Below are 23,755 nucleotides of genomic sequence, written 5' to 3' on the forward strand. Positions count from 1 at the left end.
TTAAAGCAATGAGAGGAGCGAGGGCAATAGAAGGAGTCGTGTCCCCCTGACCTGAACCCCCGCCCCAAGTCCAGCTTCTCTCTACAGACTTCATCGTTGTTAATGGCTTGCCATGTTTCCTCCAGAGAAACCTTTTCTACACCTGAGATGGAACTTCCTCTTCATTATGGTTTATGGGTTAATATTGTTCTGAGTGTTTATATTTGCTACGGGACTCTTAGAGAACATTTTCTCAGAATTAAAATGGTCGGAGTTGATACCTACTAACGTAACCTATTCTGCACATTCTGGTGCAAGTCATTTTACATCCGGAAAGCAGGCGGTGCAGGCTGTGTCATTTGCTGTTCCGTAGGACCAGCTGATTCTCAACCTGGAAACCCTGAGAGCCGAACTGGAGCAGACGAGACTGCGAGGGGCTCCCTTCCACCACGGGCAGGACGCTCCCCCGGGCAGCTCCCCTCAGCGCTGTTGAGTGGGACAAGGGCCTGTCTGGTGTGTGCACAGTATGACTGGGTGTGGCTCATGGTCGCACCTCAAGGAGCCTGTAGCTTCGTGGCCAGCGGGAGGAAAGAGACAAGCATCGTTCCTTAGGGTCAGACTTGGTACCACGGAGTGGTGGTCACAGGATTGACAACACTGAAAACCACAGGCAGAGGTTTGGAAATGGGGGGCCGACCAGTTGATATTTGGGTATATTCATTTGAGGGGCCTGACAGACTGTGACACTGATGTTTCTGAAGAGTCGCAGAAGGTTGATGACCTGTAGTCTTTTTTACGTGAATGGAGACTGAGACATGATTTGCTGTTGACTGCAGTGGGAGGAATCACCTGGCTTATGAATGAGGCAAGCAGATTACTGCTGTTGCTGCTGCTAAGTCACTTCAGTCATGTCCGACTCTGTGTGACCCCATAGACGGCAGCCCACCAGGCTCCCCCGTCCCTGGGATTCTCCAGGCAAGAACACTGGAGTGGGTTGCCATTTCCTTCTCCAATGCATGAAAGTGAAAAGTGAAAGGGAAGTCGCTCAGTCATGTCTGACTCTTTGCCACCCCATGGACTACAGCCTATCAGGCTCCTCTGTCCATGGGATTCTCCAGGCAAGAGTACTGGAGTGGGTTGCCATCGCCTTCTCCGGCAGATTACTGAGCATCCTGATTTTTTCTTACTCGTTGTTATAGGGGCGGCAATTCTTATTAAGTATTGAAATGTTTCTTTGGCTTCTTCATAGAAAATGGTCACAAGTGAGAGATCAACTTTAGCAAAGGTTATTAAGGGCTTAACTGGTGACATTCATTCATCTGTAGGAAATCGACTACTACTTGAATCCGGAGTTAGGAGACAGTTTGGAGCCCATACACATATTTCTGTGTTCGTGTGCTTAGGGGATCCTCGCAGTCCAGGGCCCCCACCCAGCCTTCTTCTAGAGTAAGGGGATATCATTTGAGACAAAGGCCGAGCCAGAAACTGGCTCTATTTCCAAAACCATGGCAGGTGGAGGTCAGGGAGAGTACATGTCCTGCAGAACGGATAGGGGACATGGCCAGACTTGGTGGCAGAGCTCCTCCAGGGTGAGGGGCTGGTGCTGTCAGAGGTGGGGAACCCCTGCTCCCGGGGTGGATGAGGTGAGTGTGAGGAGGACTGCGTAGACAGTGGAGGAAGAGGAGGTGGACACGGCCTCCTGCTCTTGGGGGTTTTGGGTAACGAGGCAGGCCCTGGTGCCAGGACCTGAGGCCTGGCACAGTTGAGGGGTTCAGATGGAGAAGCCTGGAGCCTGGTCACCAGGACCCTGTGTGTCAGTGAGAGTGAGAGGCGAGAAGAGGAAGCAGCCGCGGGGCAGGAGGGGCCGCTGTGCTCTGAAGACAGGGGCCACAGCGGCTGGTGCGAGGGAGGGGTGTTTCTAGGAGGCAGCTCTCGAGGGGTCACGGCAGTGACTTAGCAGCACAGGTGGGGCCTCGGAGTGGGGCTCGTGGGCAGTGCGGGCTGGGTGGGGGGCACTATGCTGGCTCAGGAGGGAGGGAGTCGGGACTGAAAACCTGGCTCACAGGCAGGGCAGGCACGTTGTATTTAGCAGGACCTCCCAGAGAAATTGGTCACCTTGTCTCTGAGACCTTCTCCTGGAGGAAAGAGCTTCAGGCGAGGAGAGGGAGAGAGATGGAGCCTGCACCCCGCAAGGGGACTGGGAGGTGATGGTTGGGGGCAACCCAGCCCGGAGGCCTCTGTGGCCCTCAGAGGACCCACCAGGGTCCACAGTCCATGGTGGAATGGGTCGTACCCCAGACCCAGTTCCCAAGTGTGCTCTGGCCCCAGGCCTTGGGTGGAAGTGGAGCAGAGAAGGGAGCAGTTCCGTCAGGAGGGAGGGGGTATGGGAGGGAAGACAGGCGTGGCTTGGGGAGATTCCAGCCCTCCACCTCCTGTGCAGCACAGCTTTCCTCACAAAACCCTTGAGCAGGGCGGCGTGTGACCCCGAGCAGCCTGAGCTGGTGGTTGGCCCTGGCCGCTCTGCAGATGGATGGGGTGTCCTGTCCTCGGAGGAGGGCCGTGTCTCCTGGGTTTAGGGACTCCTGCATGTGAAGGTGCCACCCTCTTCCCAGAGACAAGACTGAGCAGAGCCTGAGCGATCCTGCAGTGCAGGCGGCTCACAGTCAGGGCGGGGCCGCCCTGCCTCTCAGCAGGCCCCTGCTGAGTGAGCTCCTGGCACCTGCAGGCCCAGGCCTTAGTGCTCAGGGCCTGAGCATCTGTGCTGGGCCTTGTTCAGCCCAGAGTCTGGTGACATGCTCACCTCTGCTTTAATAGGAGACACCAGTGGCGCTCAGCTCTGAGCTGTGGGTCCGAGGCCTTTCTGCTGCGGGTTGTCTGAGATGCCTTTAAAAACACTGAGAGCGGTGCAGACAGTCTTCCAGGCAGACAGGTGATTGTGATCCACGGACTTCACGCGGGAGAGGGAGGTCAGAGCAGGCGCGGGCCGGAGGGGAGTTGGGGTGCCAAGGAGAAAGCAGAGCAGGTACAGGCCCCGCCCTGGGACCTGAGGGTGGGCTCTGGCGGGACTCTGGACCTCCCAACCCCAGACAGCCGATCCTGTCCTAGTCAGCTCCACGCCCTCGCGGCAGCGCTGCCTTCCCCACATACGGGAGTTTTCCAGCTGCTGGGGATGAGGCCTGAGTGTCTGCAGAGCAGTGGGCAGCTTGTTGCTGTTGTTGGAGCCAGGAGGGCAGTGCCCTCCCGGGGGCTCTTTTGCTGTGAAATTGCCGATCTTCCAAATGGACAGGCTGTGGCTTGCCTGACATAGTGAGCTCTCTTTTTCTTCTAACAGCCCTCTTCTTTCCTGTGTGTTTCAGGCGACCCCACTTGGGCAGCGCCCCGGACCTCAGGTTCCCTGTGGCGGACCAGCCAGCAGACTCCTCGGGCAGTGGGGCGGTGCTGCAGCACCCCCAGAAAGGCTGGCTGGCAGCACTGTGCGACGAGCCATCCAAGGCAAGGACCCCACCGCCCCCTTCCTGTCCCTGGTGGGCCCCTTGTGAGGCACCTGCCCCCTCACACTGTGGTCCTGAGGTAGGTTTGGAGCACAGCGCTAATAGATCGCTTTACGTCTTCCCATTTTCCTTTTTCTGGCTAAGAGTTTACTTCTAAGGCATGCTTTTTTTCCTTAAAATAACCAGTTTTGATAACTTGTGGCCTACTGTGAGGCCCAGCATGGTACTAATTAGCACAGTTTTGAAATCGTCCTACAAGTAAATGGATACACATATCCATCAGCTTATGGTGAGAAGAATTCTCATTGGAAGTTTAAGTGCCTTTATATTTTCACCTCATTCATGGCGTGCATTTTTTCATACATGTCTGTGTTTTCAGCTTCCATATTCAGTGAGCAGTTAGTTTGGGCCAGACATGGTCAGAAGTAGGACTCCAGCAGGGAATTAAAAACCGTGTGCGTTCTTTACCCACTACTACGTAATGAATCACTGCCAAGCTGAGTGACTTCCCCGTGAGCAGCTCACAGCCCACAGTTCCTGTGCATTGTAGCAGGCGGGCCTGGTTCAGGGCCTCCTGAGGGCACAGCCACGGGAAGGCCCCCCAGGGCTGGATGGCAGGCTTTCAGACTCAGCCGGCTGCTGGGGACAGGCCCAGGTCCCTGCCGTGTGCACCTCTTCATGGCCTGGCTTTCCTCGGAGCACCCTCTGAGAGCGAGAGCGTGGGGGTGTAGTCCTGGGCCTTTTGTGCCCTGGTCTCGAGAGCAGACACCTTCACCTCTGTTTGCGAGAGTGAGCTGCAAAGTCCTGCCTCGCTCAGGGGCTGAGCAGGAGTCGCCCCTTCTGCCTCTTGAAGGGAGGATGATGGAAGAATTTGTGGCCCCTTTTTTAAACCTGTGCAGCCTGTCAAACAGTAATGAGAAGGGAAAGGACACCAGAGTGCCCGAGTTGTCCGAGGAGGAGGGCACGATTGTGTGTGAACAGGGTGGCCAGCGAGGTGACACCAGGAGGGTGACCTTGAACCAGAGACCCGGAGGCAGGAAGAGAAGTAGCCACTCGGAGATAGAAAAAGGGTCGTGTCAACCAGCAGGGACGAGGGAGAGAGCGGGCCGCATCAGGGAGGAGCCCGGGCTCAGGCCTGAGCAGCTTGAGGCCGGAGCCTGTTTCCTGAGGTGAGGAGGGCTGCCGGGGCGAGGAGCTAAGACCCGGGCCTCAGCCCTGTTGATGTGGACGAGCCCATCGGGTGTCCCTGGGACGGTCAGGAGAGCAGCTGAGTGTTCTGGCCTGCATCCGGGAGAGGACTCACTCAGCTCAGGGTGGACTTGGGGTCGTGGGCACACAGATGGCATTGAAAGGCACGAGCACAGTAAAGTGGGTGCCTAGGCGGGTGGCGGTGGAGAGAGATGGGGTTCACGGTAGAGCCGTGGGGCGCCCCGCATTCCAAGGTTGAGAAGGGGTGCAAGGGACTGAGGAGTAACTGCAGGGAGGGCAGGGCCTGGGGCCCAGGGAGAGACATGCTGGGGGGGGCATGGGGGAGAGCAAGGAGGGGAGGGGGCTTGGTAACATGGGTTCCTGGAGTTGCCAGGGAGCTGCCCTGCAGGGTGGGGCACACCGCCTGCTGGCAGAGACTTGGAGACCAGGCGGGGAGGGGGACTGTAGAGGCCGCTCCCAGGGAGCTTTCAGAGACCGGCAGTGGGCGCTGCAGGGAGCCCTGGAGGAGGAATCTGCTGGTTCCCCCTTGTGCGACTGGAAGGCGAGGGAAGGAAGAGGACGTGCTGACCCGGCTGATGGGGGTGAACCCATAGGCAGCTGGTTCGCTGGAGCGGAGCAGAAATGATGGCGGGTAGTCCTAGAGCCAGCGGGTGGCCCAGCCCTGGGGCGGGGTCGTGATGAAGACAGGAGGCGAGGACACTGGCCATGGGGGACAGGGAGCCGGCAAGCCAGCACCTGGAGGCTGCCCCTCGGTTGCTTTGAGGTCATGTCTGAGAAAGAAGGCAGGACCTGGGGTGAGAGTGTGGCAGGGGGGAGGTTTGCAGAGAGAAGGATGTGAGGTGTGAGAGTGGGAGGGCGGCGCGGGGCCCTGCGGGCACTCTCCTGTGTGTCTCTGATGACAGAGCCGCCCTTGCGGTGAGAGGGGCCGTCCCCCAGAACAGCTCGAGGGCCTGTGCCCTGAGAGGAGAGTCGCGGGGTTTGGGGGGGCGGCTGGCCTTCCCGTCCCCTGGCTGAGCGTGTTTGCTCCTGTCTGTGGGTGTTCAGACCAGCCTGGGAAACGGAGGGCTGGGAGCCTGTGAGGACGGCACTCTCCGGTGAACTGGTACCAGTGATGACCGCTGATAGGGACCCAGCGGCTGCCGAGCTGAAGGGTTCTTTTTTCTTATTTTCCTCCAGCCTGGCTGGTGGAGGCATGGATGTCTTTTTGTAATTTTCGGTTTCTGTCTCTGACTCCATCAGCCCACCCTTGTGAATAACCTCACAGGTTTGACTGCCGTCCACGCTGAGACCTGAGTGTCACCAGGCCATCTAGGAACTGGATTCTCCCCCTGCCCATTTCTTCAGGCCTGCTCGCTGAAGAGATGGCAGTGTCTTGTAGGCATCGCCCATTTATCCACAGTCAGGGCTTCCACGTAAAATTGTGTTCAGTTCCTGATAAACTTGAGCTGCCCTGAATGTCGCTGACGAGACGTGGTCCTCTCGTGCCCAGGTGCAGACCCTGAAGGAGCTGGACTGGGAGCGCGCTCAACAAGCCAGCATGCTGGCCGACATGGCCCAGGCATTCGAGAGTGATGAGGGCGTGTCTGATGGCGAAGGCGACAGGGTCACCCTCTTCAGCTCGGCCACTCAGCTGTCGCCCAGCGGGCAGGCTGATGCCAAGACTCTGAGCGTGAGGCTGCAGGAGCAGCTGGACGCCATGAACGAAGAGATCCAGTGGGTGATCCCAAACTCAGCTCCCCGGAAACTCGGTTTCTCTCAGGAGCTGCCTTCTCCTAGGGAAGTCTGAGTGTTCCATAGTAAGAAACCTGACCTCAGGTCTGCTTCAAGAATTTTCAGGTTTGAGATTGCCTTGATTATAGAGCTCGGTCCGCCGGGGCGTTCTGTCCACAGTGTGGTGTCAGCACTCTGTTGGGGGGGGGGGGCGTTGTGGGGTGTCCCCCCTCAGCTCTGAGCCCCAAGGTGGGTGAGGTGCCGAGGTGGTGTCCCCTGCGGCCTGGGTACCCTCCTGTGTCCCTCGGAGCCCCCCACGTTCTGGTGAAAAGCCACCTGGTGAAAGCTGGGGCTTGGGGGTTGGCAAATTCCCACTCAGATGTGCATTTTCCTTTTTAACTTAATACAGTGTGAAGATTGGCTTGTTCTAAGACAGTGGTCCAAGGATGTGTGTTTGAGTTTTTCTCATCTCATCAGTATATTTAAGATGTTTTCTTTAGACACCGTCTTGGCAGTTATAACAATGTACAAAACGGGATAGAATCCAAAGGCCTGCCTTGTGGTGAGCAGGGGCCTTTGGGTCTGGGTGCAGCCGGATGGCTGGGGGCCCCGAGGCCTGCCTGGTGCCACCTCCGCACAGCTATGCCTGTGTCCCGAGTCCATGTTCAGAGTGGCCGCAGGCCGATGACTCTGCGCAGGACCAGGCAGAGCTGCTGCTCAGACTGTTCTCATCACGTCAGCCCAGGCTGAGGTGCCCGTTCCTGTTGGCCGAGCACGGGGGGCCGGGGGAAAGGCAGGGAGTAAACGGGACAACCAGCAAATGCAGGTGGTGCTGCCTGCCCACTTGACGCCGAGACAGACAGGTTTGTGGACTGTGTTTCAGCATAGACAAGCTCAGAAAGATGGTCTTTCTCCGTCCCCGCAGGAGGTATGGAACGATTATATATTGATATTTTAATTTTTACAGCAAGGTGTCAGGTAAAGGATATTTTTCCTTATATAACAAGTTGACTTGATGTAAATGGTAAATTCTGTCCATCAACTTGTTATCAACAGGGAAAAAGCTTTCAAGATATATAAATAGAAGTAAAGCTGGGGAGTTTACTTTCTGTAAGAATCTTGTACTTTAATTTGAAAATCATTTTATTTGCATCATCTTGTATTTAAACTGCTATATAAAATCATCCACGACACATTAGGGGAGAAGAGCAGAAACCGTGAATTCTAGGTTAATGCAGCACATTGACATGAATCCAGAAACTCACACAAAGCTGGTGCAGAACTTCCTCAAATGATGCGTGTGTACATATTCAACCTTACATAAAAAAAAAAAAAGATCAAATCAGCACTTCATCTGGTCTGGAGACTTGTGTTTACAAACTCCAGCTTGTTTGTGAATTGCTGTTTTGATTGTACCGAGTTCCTGATTCCCAGCGGAAAAGACTTGCGGCACTGACATGCATCTCTGCCCTGAGAGCGGGGGAGGTAAAGGTTGTCAACATCAGGCATCTCCTCACAGGAAGAGCGTCGCCACCAGGGTCCCTTCAGAATGTTAGAGGAGAGACGTGAAATCAAGCATGAATGATCAGGGGCCAGTCTGTAAGACTCAATGCTAAGTTATTCTAAGTTTGAGAATATTCAAAAGAGGAAAAGTTGAACCTTTTACTTGAGATGTTAATTGAGCAACTGTTTGTGGAATTTGCTAATCGTGACACAGAATGCCAGCCCAAATTTGTTGTCAGACACATTCCTCTGCTGACAAAGGCAGGTGATGGGTTTTATTCTATTTTAGGTTGATCGAAGAAGAACATGGAGCAGCCAGCCGAGGAGACTGAGAGCAGGGAGGGCAGGGGGAGCTTAGGCAGCCTCCGTCGTTTTAAATCAGTGAGCTCCCTCAACCTGCATCTACCTCCTTGCATGCCGGCTCCTGCCTGCCCCGAAGTGGGCACTCCAAGCCCCGAAGGAGGCAGCACAGCCCAGCCCAGGAGGGAGACCAGCTGGGCATCATGACTTTGGTATGTGTCTGCCTCCTCCCTGCCGCATCCTTCCCCCAGGACACTGGTTTTCTTGTCTTTGTTTTTGGTTTTTCTCTTTTTACCCAGAAGAAAATCAGGTACATTTGCTTTGCTCAGAAGTCTAAAATTTTTTAAACTGCCTAGTCATTAATCATTCCACAATGGCACAGTGACATAGTCTTGATATTTGGACCACTACTTAGCCCGTCATCATGAACTCAGCCAGAGCTTGCCTGTGTCATTGGGCGTAGCCTGTGCTGGGCACAGCAGCTGCAGGGATGTTTCTGTTCTCAGGGAGCAGACAGCTTCGTGAAAGTAATCACAGGCAGCCCTCATGGCGTGGGAAAGCCGTGCAGCACATATTCCATTGGGGCTGCCTGGCTGCAGGGTGCAGGGCATGCGATGGGAACAAAACCAAGAATCTCCATGGTCTGCTTGCTGATGGACCCGGCTGCGGGCTCAGGCCAGCTCTGTGTGTGAAACCAGGTTAAGAGCCTGGTGCCCCAGGACCCCAGGGAAGAGGTTGGGCTGCCACACTTTTCTGAGTCTAAAACTGGGGTGAAGACCTAGGGCTTTTGGTGACAGACTGTGAGGCTCCAAAGCACATGTTCCAGCTTTCTTGGGTGTTTAGCTTGGGTTTTGTGAGTGCATTGCTATTTACACCAGGAAATCACGTGTACAACACTCTGCTTTGTAACTGGACTTGTATTATCTCTTTTTTCTGTTACCACCCATTTCATGTCGGCTGCATTGTTAGTCAGCTTATCATTAAATTCACTGTGAATCCTTTTAGCGGCCTGTGAAGTGGGAACTAGTCCATTTTGTGGTCTTTTGATACACTGTTTTTATAATTTGCATTATTGGCTAATTAGTTGATATTTAAAATTCTTTGAGGATTTCTCTGTGGTTTCTTGCTTGATTTCTTTCCGAATATTTGTAAAAGAACAGTTCTGTATGTTTTCCTTGCTGTTGGAGTGCTCTGGCGGTGTGTCTGCTTTCATCATTGGTTTAGATTTCCTGTCTCATCCTGTTGTCTGCTTAGTCGTCATCAATCCAGACCCCCCCACCATCGCCCCCGAGGCTGTAGTTTACCCATCCATCTCTCCTCGCCCGTCCCCCCACTTGCTCTGGTCATAATGAATTTGCCTAGTCTAAGAACTTCATAAAAGTGGAGTCAAACAATATTGGTCCTTTTGTGTCTGGTTTATTTCACGTAGCACAATGTCTTTAAAGTTCATTCATGTGAGTAGCTTGAAAGAGAACTGCCTTTCATTTTAAGGCTGAATACTATTCCATTGTTTGGCTAGACCCCATTTTGTTCATCCATTTCTCACCAAAAGGACATCTGGGTGTTTACACTTTGACGATTATGAATAATGCCACTGTGAACATTAGTGTACACATTTTTGTATGACTATGTTTCCAGTTCTCTTGGGTGGAAGAGACTCTCAATGAGATGGTAGAGGAATTTGATGAGTAATACACATCAGCCAGAGATGGATACAGTAAGTCCCCTCATGCAAACATTTGAGTTTTGAGCTTTCTAAGATGCGAATGTGTGTTCGCATGTCCAATCACATTAGTTCATGTGTCTGGCGTGCACGGTCGCGTGTGCCCATCCTCTGCAGGTGGCTGTGCTTTTGTGTACTTTACAGTACAGTAGAGCAGTTTTTTAATTTCAAGCCCAAGATGTCTGGAAGCAAGCTTACAAACAGTGGGGTGTAGCCAGTTGTGTTATTTGGGTACCGAGGCTGACTGTGTTGTATTTACGATCAAACTGGACCTATGAACTCACTTTTGGAACAGAACTCATTCATACAGAGTGGACTTACTGCACTCTGATCATGGACAGTGGTCATTGAGACTGTGTTTCCTCTGAGGAAGTGTGAAAGTAACTTAGATATGCCATGGATGGTGGAGCCTGGTAGGCTGCAGTCCATGGGGTCACTAAGAGTAGGACACGACTGCGCGACTTCTTTCACTTTTCACTTTCATGCATTGGAGAAGGAAATGGCAACCCACTCCAGTGTTCTTGCCTGGAGAATCCCAGGGACAGGGGAGCCTGGTGGGCTGCCGTCTATGGGGTCGCATAGAGTCGGACACAACTGAAGCAACTTAGCAGCAGCAGCAAATTTATATACAGTCCTTTGTTAATGTTCTTTTTCATTATGGTTTCTTCCAGGATACTAGATAAGTTCACTGTGCTATACAGTAGGAGCTTGTTGCTTAGCCATTCTAAATGTAATAGCTTGCATCTACCAACCCCAAGCTCCCGGTCCGTCCTGCTCCCTCCTCTCCTCCCACTTGGCAACCACAGGTCTGATCTCTAGGTCTGTGAGTCTGTTTCTGTTTTGAGGGTAGGCTCACTGGTGCCACCGTTTAGATCCCACACACAGGAGATATCCATTTGGTGTTTGTCTTTCTCTTTCTGGCTAGAATCAGGTATACTTTAAACAGCTACCCATTTTCCAAGCAGAGCTCTTCTTTCTTCAAATGCCTACAATTAAAAAAAAAAAAAGATGGAATGATTTCATATTTTGTGGTTCAAAATACTCATTAAAAAGACATCATTAGGACTTCCCTGATGGTCCAGTGGCTAAGTATCTGCCTGCCAATGCAGGGGACATGGGCTCAATCCTTGGTTCCAAAAGATTCCACACGCTTAGGTGCAACTAAGCACAAGTGCTACACGTACTGAAGCCTGCCTGCCCTGGAGCCCCTGCTCCCCAACCAGAGAAGCCACCGTAATGAGAAGCCTGCTCACTGCAGCCAGAGAGGGGCCCCTGCTTGCCAAAACCAAAGCAAGCCCGTGCTCAGCAATGAAAACCCAGCACAGTCAAAAATAAAATAAATAAAATTTAAAAAGACATCATTAAAGGACCAATCACTAAATATTGCCAGTCTTTTCCATTTTATCAACTGAGTATAAAGAGACAGATTTTGTACCTGAAAGGGTAGCTTTATTTATAACTTGGGCAAACTTTCCTTTTTCTCAGTGTCTCCATGTGAGACAATTCATCTTAGAGGATAAATCATTTTTTAAAGGCAAGAGATAAGAACAGAATGGAACCATAAAGTGGAGTCGCTTTTGGAATATGAAAAGCGATGACAAAACTGGCAGAGGAAAGATAGGAAAACGGAGAACCTGCCTCCAAACATTCCAGCATCACTGGTGTTAGAACCTGTGAAATTTATGAGTGAGTGGCTCTGGTTTTAATTTCATGAGTTCACACTCCAGTGGGTGTACACTCCATATGCGTTTGCGTATGTGCGCCTCTGGGCTTACAGCTCAGTGCTTATCTGTATAGGTTTGTTGTTATATACCATTGAGGACAGAAACCATGTCTTCTTCACCTTGACTTCTCCACTGCAGAGTGCTGTATGTGGCATATTAGAGGTGCCCAAGCTTGCTGGAAGGAATGAATACGCTTGGGACAAATGAATATCCTTTGGATGTATTGCTACCATGTGAGTGTATTTACATATTAGTGGAGAGGTGTTTCCCTGAGCTTCAGTCATTTGTGTATCTATCTGAATGGGTGAGGAAGGGACAACTCGAGTGAGAAGGTTTGGCAGAGGAGGGCAAGCTGGAGCCAGGAAGCAAGAGACAGCAGGTAACAGGCGTGACTGTCTCTCTGGCGCCCACCCTGTGCTCCGTGGGCTTTCAAAACAAGGCTCCATGTTTTCCCTTCCTCCTGGCACTTTGTAAATTCTCTCGCACTGTCAGGACACTCCTATTTAGAAACCAACTCAGGGTTATTTCTTCCCTTTTGTGGAGGAGGATGAGGAACTGGTTTCATGCTTCCAACAGATCTGTTTTCCTTCCTTGGTTTAGACTCTCAAATTCTGCTTTCAAAGGGCAGGCAAAATGGAGACTGAAATAATTGATTCAACAACAACCTCGAGGCCTGTAAAATGCCATCTTTGCTACTAACCAGGGAAGATCATATATCACAGGTAGACACTTTTTATACTTTAGAGAAGAAGAAAAAGAATACCATTTTCTCCTCCCTCCTAATTAACTGCCCCCTGGGCTACTAGGACCCTCAAATAAGAGTGACAGATAATCTCAGAATTTCTAGATGACAATAGAAGAGGGGATTTCTCTGGTGGTCCAGTGGTTAAGACTCTGTGTTCCCGCTGCAGAAAGCAAGGGTTCAATCCCTGGTTGGGCAATTAAGGTCCCACAGGCCAATGGAGTGGTCAAAACAAGCAAACAAAGATAAAGAAAATAGAAGAGAGCCTATTAAAAGAAAAAAAACCTATAGAATTTTTCAGAAGATTGAAAAATCAGGATTCAGGGCTTTCATGGTGGTATAGGGGTTAAGAATCTGCCTGCCAATGCAGGACATACAGGTTCCATTCCTGGTCGGGGAAGATTCCACATGCCTCGGGGCAGCTAAGCCAGTGATCCGCAACCATTGATCCTGCACGGCCTGGAGTCCATGGACTGCAGCTAGAGAGTAGCCCCCGCTTGCTGCAACTAGAGAAAGCCCTCGTGTGCCAACAAAGACTCAGTGCAACGAAGAAAAAATAAAGAATAACAAAAAAAAAAGAGAAAAATCAGGATTCATACATTTCCTGAACCCTTCTCATGTGTCTAACAAAGTCCTATCAAGCCTCTTATTCCCCTCCCAAGTCTCGGGAACCAGCAATTCTCTGGCACCCACTAGTCTCACTCTTCCCAACTCCTCCTCCACTTGCAGCCCATGCTCCACCTGGCCTTTCTGGGAGTCGCTATTGCCCGCCAGGTCATTCTGTTCATTTTCTCTTCCCAGGTAGATTACAGCTACTTTCCCTTATATGATCCACAGGTTCCAGGGGAAGCTCTCAACAAAACACCTGCTGACTGAACAACAACAGGAGATTCACGTGTCATAGAATTTTAGGGCTAAAAGGACTCTTAGGATCTTTTTGTTCACTTTTTCTGTTTTAGAGAGGATAAGCAGAGGCCCAAAGGGTTACCTTTATAGATATTAAAGAAAAACCATTGGTTCCAGACCGTATGTTCAGCTGAATAATATACCTGGTTCCTCATTAAAGCCATGTGGTGCAAGCATGCTTAGTCATGCCCAAGTCTTGGAGACCCCATGGACGGTAGCCTGCCAGGCTCCTCTGTCCGTGGGATTTCCCAGGCAAGAATACTGGACTGGGTTGCCATTTCCTACTCTAGGGGAATCTCCCTGACCCAGGGATCAAACCCACGTCTCTTGCATGTCCTGCATTGACAGGCAGATTCTTCATCACTAACACCTAGGAAACCCTGCTAGAACCATGCTCTTTCTATTCTGACCCCCAACCTTGATCTTCCCTATTCTGACCTCAAGCCCTACATTCTCAATGAATTGCTGCCCATGGTTTGACCTGACAGTGGGGGAAAAAACAAAACAATTAGGTCCCAGGATGACAATCTCCTTTCAAAAGGAGGTTGGGAGGACCGCTGTGGTGTCCAATGACAACAGAAGGCATCAGAAAGAAAGGGGCACTGACTTGACGGGGTGTGGAGAGTCAGCAAGAAAGTGGCAGGGGGACTTCCCTGGTGGTCTAGTGGCTGAGACTCCACACTCCCTATGTAGGGGCCCGAGTTCCATCTCTGGTCAGGGAACTAGATTCCACTTGCTGCAGCTAAAAAGATCCCACACGCCACATCTAGAGACCCTGCATGCCGTAACGAAGACCCAGTGCAGCCAAATAGATAAAGAAAAGAAATATTTAAATAAATACATAAATAAATAATAAAGTCAGTCATTGATAATAAAATCAAATAAAGAGGGTTGGAGATAGGGTCTTTAGAGGGCCAAGGACCAAGTCTAAGCAGAGTCCAAGCAAATGCAGTTCTTCACCAAAAGGCAATTAGAGTCAGATAGGAACTGATAGGCATGAGGGGCAGAAAGAGAAACACTAGACAAACCCAGATCTGCTTCTGACTCTACCCTTGACAAGAAGTTTAATTTGGAACAAATTATTTAACTGTCAGGCCCTCAGGCAGACTCAGAATCTTATAGTCTCTGGTTGGGAGCAAGTCTTCATTCCAAGGATTTGCAATCAGATTTTTGATCTTAAAAACCTGGAAGAGGGTTGGAAGGATAAATTGGGAGTTTGGGATAAACATATACAAACTGTTATATACAAAATAAATAACCAACAAGGACCTACTTGTTGGACATACACTGCTCAATATTGTGTAATCACCCATAAGGGAAAGACTCTGAAAAAGAATAGATATGTATAACTGAATCCCTTTGCTGTACACTTGAAACTAACGCAACATTGTAAATCAGCCATATTTCAATTAAAATTTAAAAAGAGCTGGAAACAGTATCACTTCAAGTGGAAGACATCAGAGAGAATCGTCTTTCCTTGCAGAATGTCGCAGTTTGTTCACATCACAGTTTACTCAGAGCCTGCTGTTAAGTCAGAATCCCACGGTTGTTATTTTAGTCTGTTGATGCTGTGGTTGCATATTTCACCAAGGGCCATCATTACCATGGAGGAGTAAGACATTTGGGGCTCCTGAATTATGACCGATGGATGGTGGTTAGGTGCTTTTTCTCAGAACACCCTTTTAACTACATGTGGACTGTACTACATGTGTGAACCATATTTTAAAAAAAAATGTTGATCACTTTTGATTAAAACACTAGATGAAAAAAAAAAAACCTACACTAGACAGCAAAGAGATACATACTTATAAAACATTCCTCTCAACGTTTTCACAAGGCCTGAATTATTTTGTAATCTGAGGATGCTATAATTTTGGCATCTACATTTGAATTCAATCTCTCTGCTTAAAGCCTCTTGTGAAGTTAAAATCCTATGAGGTTTATTTTAGACTGAAACAGTTTCATATTTTTCATTGTACTACAGAATAGAAAAAAGGCAAAATTAAAACTAAAACCAGGAACTTCCCTGGTGGTACCATGTTTAAGACTCTGAGCTTGCAATGCAGGGTGCCTGTGTTCTATCCCTGGCCAGCAAACTAAAATCCCATATTCTGTGCAGTGTGGCCAAAACAAAAAAAGAGGACCTCAAAATTATGTTGATCATTGACAAATGCCCTGTTGTAGAAGTGTAGAAAAGCCCTTGAAGTTATCATAAGGACACGGTCTGTCCAGCTGTAAACTTAGGTATCTATTTTGAACCCCTTTCACAGTGTCAGAATGTTAGACCTGGAAGGGGCCTTTGAGGTCATCTGATCCAAGCCACTCAATTTCCAAAGGCAGGTAGTAAAGATCAGAGGCATAAGAGACTCGCAGAAGTCCAGCAGGAGATTATTTAGTATAGCTGATCTGGAACCTGTGTTTCCATTCTCAGCATTACTGTTCTTTGCTCGCTTTTACTTATATTTGTTTTTTAAATTGTTAAATATCATTGTACTGTATACGGAAAAAAACAAAATCTCTCTCTTCCAACAGACTTCCCTCCCACTCTTCCATGTCGTCCAACTTTTTAGGGGAAACCACTATTGATAGTTGGGCTTCTCTGGAGGCTCAGCTGGTAAAGAACCCATCTGCCAATGCAGGAGACATAAAGAGACGTGGGTTTAATCCCTGGGATGGGAAGATTCCCTGGAGGAAGGCATGGCAACCCACTCTAATATTCTTGCCTGGAAAAGTCCATGGACAGAGGAGCCTGGAGGACTACAGTCTGTGGAGTTGCAAAGAGTCAGACGAGCCTGAGCACATGTGCACACACTGTTAACAGTTTGCTGTATGCATACGCAAATTCCATGTGTGTGTCTGAGCACTGATACATTCATTCCCATACATATGGGTATACACATGGGCCAAGATGTTTTAAATTTGTATTATATTTAATTTTTATTGAATTATAATTGATATATATTGTTAGTTTCCGGTATACAACATAGTGATTTGACAGTTTTAAAATTTTAATTATTTTTTTATTGAAGAGATTTTGCTTTACAAAATTTTGTTGTTTTCTGTCAAAGCTCAACATGAATCAGCCATCAGTTCAGTTCAGTCACTCAGTCGAGTCCGACTCTCTGCGACCCCATGAATCACAGCACGCCAGGCCTCCCTGTCCATCACCAACACCTGGAGTTCACTCAGACTCACGTCCATCAAGCCAGTGATGCCATCCAGCCATCTCATCCTCTGTCGTCCCCTTCTCCTCCTGCCTCCAATCCCTCCCAGCATCAAAGTCTTTTCCAATGAGTCAACTCTTCGCATGAGATGGCCAAAGTACTGGAGTTTCAGCTTTAGCATCATTCCTTCCAAAGAAATCCCAGGGCTGATTTCCTTCAAAATGGACTGGTTGGATCTCCTTGCAGTCCAAGGGACTCTCAAGAGTCTTCTGAACACCACAGTTCAAAAGCATGAATTCTTCAGCGCTCAGCCTTCTTCACAGTCCAACTCTCATATCCATACATGGCTACTGGAAAAAACATAGCCTTGACTAGATGGACCTTAGTCAGCAAAGTAATGTCTCTGCTTTTGAATATGCTATCTAGGTTGGTCATAACTTTTCTTCCAAAGAGTAGCGTCTTTTAATTTCATGGCTGCGGTCACCATCTGCAGTGATTTTGGAGCCCCCCCCAAAATAAAGTCTGACACTGTTTCCACTGTTTCCCCATCTATTTCCCATGAAGTGATGGGACTGGATGCCATGATCTTTGTTTTCTGAATGTGGAGCTTTAGGCCAACTTTTTTGCTCTTCTCTTTCACTTTCATCAAGAGGCTTTTTAGCTCCTCTTCACTTTCTGCCATAAGGGCGATGTCATCTGCATATCTGAGGTGATTGATATTTCTCCCGGCAATCTTGATTCCAGCTTGTGTTTCTTCCAGTCCAGCATTTCTCATGATGTACTCTGCATATAAGTTAAACAAGCAGGGTGACAATATACAGCCTTGATGTACTCCTTTTCCTAATTGGAACCAGTCTGTTGTTCCATGTCCAGTTCTAACTGTTGCTTCCTTATCTGCATACAGATTTCTTAAGTGGCAGGTTAGGTGGTCTGGTATTCCCATCTCTTTCAGAATTTACCACAGTTTATTGTGATCCACACAGTCAAAGGCTTTGGCATAGTTAATAAAGCAGAAATAGATGTTTTTCTGGAACTCTCTTGCTTTTTCCATGATCCAGTGGATGTTGGCAATTTGATCTCTGGTTCCTCTGCCTTTTCTAAAACCAGCTTGAACATCAGGGAGTTCACGGTTCACGTATTGCTGAAGCTTGGCTTGGAGAATTTTGAGCATTACTTTACTGGCATGTGAGATGAGTGCAGTTGTGCAGTAGTTTGAACATTCTTTGGAATTGCCTTTCTTTGGAATTGGAATGAAACCTGACCTTTTCCAGTCCTGTGGCCACTTCGGAGGATTCCAAATTTGCTGGCATATTGAGTGCAGCACTTTCTCAGCATCATCTTTCAGGATTTGAAACAGCTCCACTGGAATTCCATCACCTCCACTAGCTTTGTTCATAGTGATGCTTTCTAAGGCCCACTTGACTTCACTTTCCAAGATGTCTGGCTCTAGATTAGTGATCACATCATCATGATTATCTGGGTCATGGAGATCTTTTTTGTACAGTTCTTCCGTGTATTCTTGCCACCTCTTCTTAATATCTTCTGCTTCTGTTAGGTCCATACCATTTCTGTCCTTTATCGAGCCCATCTTTGCATGAAATGTTCCCTTGGTATCTCTAATTTTCTTGAAGAGATCTCTAGTCTTTCCCTATCTGTTGTTTTCCTCTATTTCTTTGCGTTGATCGCTGAGGAAGGCTTTCTTATTTCTTCTTGCTATTCTTTGGAACTCTGCATTCAGATGCTTATATCTTTCCTTTTCTCCTTTGCTTTTCGCCTCTCTTCTCTTCACAGCTATTTGTAAGGTCTCCCCAGACAGCTAGAGTTTTACATGAATGTACATATAGTATCTACGTTTTTATGTCTGCTTTCTTTCACCCAGAATTGTGATTTCGAGTTTAATGCATGTTTTACTTTGCTTTTTAAAAACACCATTACAGTTGACAATTGACTTTTCACTTGATAGTTGAGCACAGGGAATTGAGCAGGGTTCCTGGTGCCCATCAAATAGGCCTTCTGCAGCTTTATTAATTTGTAACTCTTTCCTAATCTTTTTAAGCTGTCATTTACTAGGTGCTGTCTCCTATTTCATATATTCTTATTTGTGTATGTTGTTGTTGTTTGGTCGCTAAGCTGTGTCCAACTCTTTGCAACCCCATGGACTGCAGCATGCCAGGCTTCCCTGTCCTTCACCATCTCCCGAAATTTGCTGAAACTCATCTCCACTGAGTCTGTGATGCCATCCAGTCATCTCATCCTCTGTCATCTCCTCCTCCTCCTGCCCTCAGTCTTTCCCAGCATCAGGGTCTTTGCTAGTGTGTCGGCTCTTCACATCAGGTGGCCAAAGTGTTGGCGCTTCAGCTTCAGCATCAGTCCTTGCAGTGAATATTCAGGGCTAATTCCCTCTAGGATTGACTGGACTGGTTTGATCTCCTTAATACATCTATATATATTAACACCATTTTATAGAGGAAAAGCTGAAATTCAGAGAGGTTACAGAGAACAAACTGGTTAATAAGCTCAAGGGCTCTGGATAAGAATGCCAAGGTTTAGCTCTTGGGACTGTCTTTGTAGCTATGTGATCTTCGGTGAGCTACTTAACTTTCTGTGTCTTCTTTTCTTCACATTTATTACAAAATGGTATGACTAATGATAGTTCCTGCCTTCGGGGATTGTTGAGAAGATTAAGTTAGGTGTGTGAGGCACTTACAGCACTGCCCAGCCGGTAGTGAGTGTCCACCAATGCCAGCTGAGACACGCACAAGATACTTACAGCTAGTGAGTGACAGAGCATACACTTAAAGCCTTCTACTCAGTGCAAGCAGCACAAAATGGTGCTTCAAGTCAGTTTTAGAATTCATGATGGGGCTCACAAATGGAGGTTTTACTAACGTGGTCACATATCAATATCAGATTAGTTGAGGACTAAGCAAGTTTGAGACTTCCTTAAGGCATACATATGCTTGTATGTATGATGTCTATACATATCTCATCAGCATGTGAATATGATGCATTTTTAAGCTTTGCATTTTTATTTCTTGGTGGCACTGGGTCTTTGTTGCTGTGCAGAGTCTTTCTCTAGTTGTGGTGTAAGAGCTTCTCGGTTGCAGTGGCTTCTCTTGTTTCAGGGCACAGGCTCGAAAGTGCGTAGGCTTCAGTAGTCGTGGAGCGTGGGCTTAATAGTTGCAACTTGCAGGCTCCAGAGCTCGGGCTCATTAGTTGTGGTCCTCTGGCTCAGTTGCCCTGTGGCATGTGGGATCTTCCCAGACCAGGGATTGAACTGGTGTCCCTTGCATTACGAGGTGGATTCTTAACCACTGGACCACCAGGGAATCCCTAAGCATTAAAATCCCTAAGCTTCTCCTTAAGGGAGAAGACAATGGCAACCCATTCCAGTATTCTTGCCTGGAACACCCCATGGATGGAGGAGCCTGGTAGGCTGCAGGCCATGGGGTGACTAAGAGTCAGACACAACTGAGTGGCTTCACTTTCACTTTTCACTTTCATGCATTGGAGAAGGAAATGGCAACCCACTCCAGTGTTCTTGCCTGGAGAATCCCAGGGACAGGGGAGTCTGGTGGGCTGCCATCTATGGGGTTGCACAGGGTTGGACACAACTGAAGCAGCTTAGCAGAAGCAGCAGCAGCTCAGGAAAGTAAAGTAGTGTAGAAATTCTATATACTGTAGCTAGTTTCACCAGGGGCGAGGGCGGGAGCGGGGGCACGGTGCCTTGCTATCTTATGTAGCCATTAGCATCAAACCTGGGACCTTGGACTTCCCTAGTGGTCAAGTGGTTAAGAATCCTCCTGCCAGTACAGGGACACCAGTTTGATCCCTGGTCCAGGAAGATCCCACATGGTTCGGGACAGCTAAGCCCATGTACCACAACTACTGAAGCCTCTGTGCCCTAGAGTCTGTGTTCTGCAACAAGAGAAGCCGTTACAATGAGAAGCTCGCACACTGCAACTAGAGAGTGGCCCCCACTCACTGCGCTACAGAAAGGCTGCACTCAGCAGTGAAGACCCAGCACGGCCAGATAATTAAATAAGAATTAAAGGCACAGGTGATCTAAAAAAAAAAAAAAAGGACGGTTACCATAGGTATACTCTTTAGCCCTTTATCATATTTCACCCGTTTTTACATGTACTCATTTTTGTGTCTGGATATGCACATGTACATGCATTTTTATTGTCTTTGCATTTTTATCACATGTATAAGTTCATGTAGCCATCGCTTTGGTTAAGATACTGTGGAAATTCCCTGGCAGTCCAGTGATTAGGACTCTGTGCTTCCACTGCAGGGGGCATGAGTTCAGATCCCTGGTAGGGGAACTGAGATCCCACAAGACCCGCAGCATGGCGAAAACAAGACAAAACACCAAAACGATTCAGAACTGTTTTTATCACCACATCTTTCTTGTGCTTCCTTTCTCACTACCACCCTTTCCTATTCCCAGGCAACCACTAATTTGTTCTCTGTCCCTATAATTTTGTCGAGAATGTTATATAAATAGCTTCATGCAGTGTATAATCTTTTGAGACTGACTTTTTTCATTCAGCATAATACCCTGGAGACCCATCCAAGTTGCTTCGTGTACCAGCAGTGACTGCTTTTAGTTGCTGAGTAGTATGCCGTCATAAAGATGTTCTGCAGTTTGTTTAATCACCCACTGAAGGATACTGAGTTGTTTCCGGCTTTTGTATTACAAATAAAGCTGCTCTGAACATTCATGTACAGGTTTTTGTGCAGACATAAATTTTCCTTTCGTGTAAATAAATGCCCAGGAGTGTGATTGCTGGGTTACATGATAAGCATGTATTTGAATTTTTAAGACACTACTCAACTATTTTCCATAGAAATTCTACCATTTTACATTCTACCGGCAGTGTACGAGAGACGTATGTTCTCAGCATTCTTACCACCATTTGGTATTTTCACTATTTTTTATTCAGCTTTTCTCAGATGATGTGATATCTTACGTGATTTCAATTTGCATTTCCCTTATGACTAATAATATTGAACATCTTTTCATGTGCCATTCATACATCTTCTTTGATGAAATGTCTGTTCATGTCTATTGTTCATTTTCAGTTGAATTGTTTTTTACATTTGAGCTTTGGGAGTTCTTTATATATTCTAGATACAAATCCTTTGTTGGAAATGTAGTTTGTAAATAGTTTATTCTAGTCTATAGCTTGCTTGTTCATCCTTTTAACAAAGTCTAGGAGAATAGAAGTCTTACATTTTAACAAAGTCCAGTTTGCCAAGTTTTTTTTCCTTTTAGGGACTGCGTTTTTGGTGTCATTTATAAGAATTCTTCAGTGGGACTGCAAATTCTCTGAAGTTTTATAGCTTTATGTCTCACATTTAAATCTATGATCAATTTTGAGTTAATTTGTATAAAGTGAGTTTCATTTCTTTGCCTGTGAATATCCACTAGCTTCAGCGCCATTTGTTGGAAAGGCTATCTATTCTTCCACCATTGAACTGCTTTTGCTTCTTCCTCAAAAATCAGTTATCTGTCCTTGTATAGGTTTATATTTGGGTTCTCTATTCTTTCTTGTTGATCTTTGTGCCTGTTTCACCACCAATCCACAGTGTCTTGATTTTTGGAGTGCCGAAGAATTGGTGCCTTTGAACTGTGGTTTTGGGGAAGATTCTTGAGAGTCCCTTGGACTGCAAGGAGATCCAGCCAGTCCATTTTAAAGGAGATCAGTCCTGGGTGTTCTTTGGAAGGACTGATGCTAAAGCTGCAACTCCAATACTTTGGCCACTTCGTGCGAAGATTTGACTCATTGGAAAAGACTCTGATGCTGGGAGGGGTTGGGGGCAGGAGGAGAAGGGGATGCCAGAGGATGAGATGGCTGGATGGCACCACTGACTCGATGGACGTGAGTTTGAGTGAACTCCGGGAGTTGGTGATGGACAGGGAGGCCTGGCGTGTGGCAATTCATGGGGTCGCCAAGAGTCGGACACAACTGAGCGACTGAAGTGAACTGAACTGAACTGATACAGTAAGTCTTAAAATTGGACAGTAAGATTTTCCCTAGTTATTTTTCAAAATTGTTTCATTTATTCTACTTTTTTTTCCATATAAAATCTAGACTAAGCTTGTCTTTAACTACTAAAAGTGTTACTGAATTTTGACAGAAATGTTATTAAATCTAGAGGTCAGATGTTGAATCTCCAATCCATAAACAGTACTGTTATGGATTGACTTGAGTCCCCATGAAAAGTGAAAGTGTTAGCCGCTTGGTCGTGTCTGACTCTCTGTGACCCCATGGACTGTAGCCCGTCAGGCTCCTCTGTCCATGGAATTCTCTCCAGGGAAGAATGTTGGCGTGGGTAACCATTCTCTTGCCCAGGGGATCTTCACGATCAGGGATTGCACCTGGGTCTCCTGCATTGCAGGCAGATCCTTTACTGTCTGAGCCATCAGGGGAGTCCCTTGAGCCCCCCAATAAGCCCTAACCTCCAGTACCTCAGAATGTGACCTTATTTGAAAATAGGGTCATTCTAAATGTCATTAGTTAAGATAGATTTATACTGAAGTAGTGAGGGACTCGTGTTCCAGGATGACAGGTGTCCTTGTAAAAGGTAATTCTGGACACAGGTGCACATAGAGGGAAGATACGTGTAGAAGCATGGAGAGAGTGCTGTGTGAAGGTCAGGTTTGTGCTGCCACAAGGCACGGAGCTACTAGACACTGAGAAAGATAGCTGGAACAAATCTTGCCCTATCACCTTTAGAGGGCGTATCCTCTGTAGCACCTTGATCTCAGACTTTTAGCTTCCAGAAATGTGACACAGTCAATTTCTGTTGGTTTAGCCACTCAGTTTGAGGGACTTCGTTACAACAGCCCTAGCAAACTAATAAAACATATATCTGTTCATTTATTTATATCTTCCTTAATGACATCAGCATTTTATAGTTTTCAGCACAGAAGACATGTATGTTTTGTGAAGTATATACCCAGGTGTTCCTTTGTTAAAAAATAAATGTATTGTTTTAATTTTGTTTCTACATGTTCATGATATATAAAAACACAATTGTGTACAGAAATTAAAGTTTTAGGTATGTTTTTCTCGTATTCTGCAACCTTGTTGAACGTACTCATTCTAGGACTACTAAATTTTATTAGTTTTTTGTTGTTGTTATTAATTTAAAAATGTTTTTCTGAGATTCCTTGGGATGTTCTATGTAGACAGTAATGTCACATGCAAACAGGGACAGGTTTCTTTTTCCAGTCTCTACACTTTTTATTTCCTTTTCTTGTTTTGTGCTGATGGGACTTCTAGTACTCTGCT

At 47.4% G+C, this 23,755-nt stretch overlaps 1 protein-coding gene across 1 annotated transcript in view; it reads left to right on the forward strand.

The window, feature by feature from the left end:
• LOC138429711 (liprin-alpha-1-like) overlaps positions 1-23,755 on the forward strand; it is an 80,265-nt gene that overhangs the window by 22,051 nt on the left and 34,459 nt on the right. Inside the window, 3 exon segments of the mRNA XM_069571441.1 lie at positions 353-432; positions 3,336-3,471; positions 6,169-6,392. Coding sequence (XP_069427542.1) covers positions 353-432; positions 3,336-3,471; positions 6,169-6,392 — 440 coding nt within the window.

Source organism: Ovis canadensis, chromosome 24 (genome assembly GCF_042477335.2).
Source record: "Ovis canadensis isolate MfBH-ARS-UI-01 breed Bighorn chromosome 24, ARS-UI_OviCan_v2, whole genome shotgun sequence".
Lineage (NCBI taxonomy): Eukaryota > Metazoa > Chordata > Mammalia > Artiodactyla > Bovidae > Ovis > Ovis canadensis.